Raw genomic sequence first — 4,696 nt, forward strand, 5'->3', positions numbered from 1 at the left:
TGAGTTCCTTTAAATCAATATCCTGATTAGAGCTGCTTTTATTAATAATAACTGGAACAATGATCAATATGTTTGATGTGTGGTTTATTGATGATGGTACTTAACAAAATGTAATGTTTATTGCGTGTTCATGGTGTTTTTATGGCACTTTGAAGTGCCTTGTTGCTGAATTGTGCTGTATAAATAAACTTGACTCAGCTCAGGATATGCCAAAGCTGCAGAGTATCGCTGATAAGAACATATCTGGCATTCATGGACCTGTTGACCTCCACCCACTGGTCATGGACCGATTGATTCCTATTCTTCTTTTTAATCTCAAGTATTTTACAGGAGTCGGACAATAAGTGACAAACCAGAACTTACTTAGGTCAAATTCACTTTAAATTAATAGCAAAAATAAACTCTTTTCTGAATCAGACAGCAGAAGTGTGAGAATAACCAGTTTTTATTTGATTTGACTGAAATTAAAGTCTCATCCAGTGGAAAGAAGAAGAGCTGAGCGTGCTGGTTTCTCACATTTTGTCACCACAATAAGCAAGATAGTGCTGTTGATACTCTGATGTAGAGTGTAATGAGTCCAAAAACAAAAACCGGGCAGACAGGTTTATCAAGTGCACACTTCTCAGATAAACCAGACCTGCTAGGACTTACCACACGCAGACTAAAACAATGGAAAACATTTAATAAGTTCACCAATTGCAACTCCTTTATGCTGAGGTGCTAAAGATTTATCTTCTTATTTAAAGCAAATATGAATCAAACTTTTAGATTGACAGGTGTTCTTGCAGTCTGACATTTCTGTAAGTGTTTGAAGAGAGGTAAGGAGTCCATTTAAACCTCTTTTTCAGTCTCTCCACTTTGATTTGAACCTTTTAGTTGCTGCTGTATTAAACATTAAGTTCCAAAAAGCTACTTTCAGGACCAGCAGAGGATTTTTAGTTGTCAGGTGGGTCATTTTGACCCAACGCTCCTCTTTTGGTTACTCAGTGATAATATCCCAGTGTCACTCTACCAGATCCACAAAACTTCTCAGTCTTTAAATCCTTTCAACAGCGCTGAGCTGCTGAAACTTAAAATGCCGGACGTTGGTCAAAACAATTATTTTTTCCTATCAGATTACAATAGATAAATAAATTCCTCTCTGGATAGAAGCTGCTGCATCCCAGCCAATTCAATAACGTCTCATTTGTCGCTGATAGCAGAAATAATCGCATCATCAGTGTCCTGCACCTCATTACGATCAAAAGTTTACTTAACGGAAAAGGCGGGACCAGAATCTACGTATCCGCTTGCGATCATTTTCAAGCAAAACCCTTTGCTGAGCTCGCTTTCGAGAGGCATTATCGGCTTCTGATTGGTCCAGTCGGTGTAGTGGTCTTCTTTTTTCTTACAACATCCGTCAGTGGAGTCGCCTTTCTCCAAGAAAACCACGTCGCTGTTCACCTCTTTGACCCTGCTGTAGTCATCTGGCACGCTCACTTCGCTTTTCACCTCCTCAGCGTCCAAACCGTGAGGAATTTCTTCTTCATTGAGGATGAGGATGGTGTTGTCATTCACCTCTTTCACCCTGCTGTAGTCAGTCAGCGTCGGATGCTGCTGGATGTCCACATAGCTGGTGTTTGCGAGGGGCTGGATGGACATTTCCTCTCCATTCAGAAATTCATGTTTCTCAACTGGCAGATTTATTGGCTCCGTGTTTAAAAAGTTGCTCTTTGCTTCCTCTTTGCTGTCATCGGTTTTTTCCCAGGTGTTCAGATCCACGGACAAGTCCCTGCATTGGATTTCTAATCCTAAGTGTAAACCGGCAGGAATGATGAAGATATCTTTCTTTTTTTCGGATGCAAAGGAATCAGTCAGCAGCCATTCGTCGCTGTCTGACACCAGCAGGAAGTCCTCCACCTGCTCCGTCCAGGCCGCCACAGGAGGAAAGTTCTGGTTCCCCATCAGAGCATTTACCACGTCTTCTGATCGACCACTCTGGAAAAGTTAAAGTAGGACATTGTTAAAAAGGCAGAGGGAGTTTTTAAATTTGTTTATGTTTATGTTTATTAAGAAACAACAAAAAAAAGCTAAGTGTTACCTTGAGAAGATGAGCATTGAGTCCTTTTATCTTCGGACCAGGAACAGGAGGGAGGAGACACTGCTTCACACTGAGTTACAACAAAAACAATATTTAACAAAATTACATTAAAAAGCACAAGAGTTTAATGCCGTTATTATTTATTTAACAAAGATGAACCCAAATGGAAAAACTGTTTTAAAAACAAATGGTCTCAAATTTAGTTACTAACTGTAAGTAACTGTGATTTCCTCAATAAAGAGATAAATGAATAAAGGGAGTAAAAAAAGAGAGTAGGAAAAGAATTAAGGAAGAGAGGAAAAGAGAGGAGAGTAAGAAATGAAAGAAAGCAAGAAAGAATAGAGAAAGTAACAAAGAGTAAGGAAAGAAAAAGAAAGGGAGTGAGGAAAGAAGGAAGGGTGAAAGAGAAAGAACAGAGAAAGAAAGAAAAGAACAAAAAATAAAAGAACAGAGTAAAGAAAGAAACAAAGGAATGATGGAGAAAGAGAGATGGAGAGAGGGATGGACAGAAGGAGGGAAGGTATGCGTCTATCCGTTAGTAGCATGTATGGAAAAAGAGGAAAGAAGAAAGAATGAAAAAAAACTAAAACAAAAATGAAATAGAGTAATAAAAGAAAGACAGAACAAAGAATGAAAGAAATAAAGAATGAAAAAGAGGAAAGAGAAAAATAAAGAGTAAACAAAGAAACAAAGAAAGAAACAAATGAATGAAACTAATAAACAAACGAAACTCTGATTGAAAACTACGACTTTGGCACCTTGCAGTCTTTATCTCTTCTATCAAAGTTTTGTCAGATTTAAGGCTCTCATCAACAAAACAACAAAAAATGGCTGTTTTGTAAATGGTCCAGTGAAATCCCAGAACTCAATCTTGATTGATAAGCTGTGGGAATATTCAGAAAACTGAACCAAAACAATGTGAAGAAAACTACACTTTTATTATATCAGGTTAATAATACTATTGACCCTTTGCACGTGACGTCACGCTCTCCAGAGCTCCTCATGACTGAGGTAAAAACCACCAATGCGCTCCTTTAAAGCTAGTCTAAAAACAGACATCTGTAACCTAATATGGCTTCTGTTTAGTTGATATCACTTTAAAAATCGGCTGTCAATAAAAATGACTGTCAGCCCTCGGATTTGCAGCAAACACTTTTTAAAAGGTAAGACGACTAACGTTCATGTACTTCATAAGTATGATTAGAAAGATATCAGACATTTTATTATGGAAAAGGTACGCGTCTAACCGTTAGTAACCATGGAGATAATGCCACAATGACAGTGATATAAATCATGTGGTGTGAATTCAGGCAAAGTCCGTAATTTGATCGACACGTCAGGAGGGAGGAGGTACGGTCGGACTCTAAGCTAGCTAGTTCAAACTTCTGTAAATATTGCCATCTTTGAGCCCCAACCAGGTGTGTTACGTTCACAGACAAATAAGCTTGACTCGAACAAGGAGACGCCATGAATAAACTGCCAAAAATGACTTTGGAAAATAATTTCAGCTGCTCTGTTCAATATTCCCGTCCCTAACTTCCGGCGTCCATCATGGTGCCTTGATTGATTAAGTGACGTAGTTGCAAAGGGTCAATAAAATCTTTTTGGCGGTAGCTTTCCTATTCGATCTTCATCTTTGATAAACAATAATGTTTGTTTTGTTTTATTTTTGCATGTGGGGTAGCAAAGATTTTTTCGCTAATGTTTTGCTACAGCATGTCGTGATATATAAAACCCAAAATCTTATTTGGTACTTACACATTCCTCTTCAGCAGTAGGATGTATATACCCATCAACAAAGGAATCAAGGAGAAAACAAAAACAAAAATCCAAAAGTATTTCTCAACCTGATGATCTAAATAGAAAAAAGATATTTAAAAAAAGCAATTTTTACTTTCAGTTACCACAGTGGGTTTACAGTCTGAGAAGGAGGAAATGCGTTTTTAATACTTACTTTTAGGAATTTCAGCAAATATTGTGTTGCTCCACTCACTCCATTTTCCGTGGTCTAGCTTGCAGCGAACCTGAGCCATATAGAGGAGCCCAGGGTAGACGTTGTAAAAGTTGAAAAAGGTTTCTGAACCTATATCTACAGTCTGGACAAAACACAGAAAGAAAATAGGTTATTTAAAGGTCACATATTGAATGCAGTGTTAAATGGGAGTAAATTTTAACTGACTTTCTAAGACATTATGAAGGGAATTATTCCTTACTCCCTTTTGTTTTCTTTCTTTGATCCTTCACTCTCCTTCTTTAATTTCTTTCTTTCATTCTTTACTCTCTTTCATTCCTTAATCTTCCGTTCATTCCTTATTCTTTTTCTTTCTTGCCTTAGTTTTTCAATCATTCCTGAATTTTCCTTTCTCTTTCTTTCATTCCTTATTCTTTCTCTTCCTTATTCTTTTCCAGAGCGTATACAGAGGTAAAACCACCTGACCAAACATGCTGGAGCTCTGCTTGGGTTGCTAGGTAACGGGGCTGGGCTTGACTGGGGTTGCTAGGTAACGGCAGAATGCTGGTCAAATGTGACTTAATCTGAAGGTCTTTAAAGCGGCTCAATTTTCAGAAAAAAAAAAAAAAAAAATATATATATATATATATATATATATATATATA

The 4,696-nt window shown here is 37.6% G+C and overlaps 1 protein-coding gene across 1 annotated transcript in view; it reads right to left on the reverse strand.

Annotated features, from left to right (window-relative positions):
- Nucleotides 1-665: 665 nt before the first annotated feature.
- The window catches only part of prlrb (prolactin receptor b), a 21,918-nt gene continuing 17,887 nt past the window's right edge, over nt 666-4,696 (reverse strand). The window contains exons 6-9 of the mRNA XM_015041850.1: nt 4,035-4,176; nt 3,839-3,935; nt 2,081-2,150; nt 666-1,977 (exon numbers count right to left, since the gene is read on the reverse strand). Coding sequence (XP_014897336.1) covers nt 1,249-1,977; nt 2,081-2,150; nt 3,839-3,935; nt 4,035-4,176 — 1,038 coding nt within the window. The 3' untranslated portion in view covers nt 666-1,248. The remainder of the gene's footprint in view (nt 1,978-2,080; nt 2,151-3,838; nt 3,936-4,034; nt 4,177-4,696) is intronic.

This window comes from Poecilia latipinna, unplaced genomic scaffold (assembly GCF_001443285.1).
Source record: "Poecilia latipinna isolate Pla-1442-1.1 unplaced genomic scaffold, P_latipinna-1.0 Scaffold32, whole genome shotgun sequence".
Lineage (NCBI taxonomy): Eukaryota > Metazoa > Chordata > Actinopteri > Cyprinodontiformes > Poeciliidae > Poecilia > Poecilia latipinna.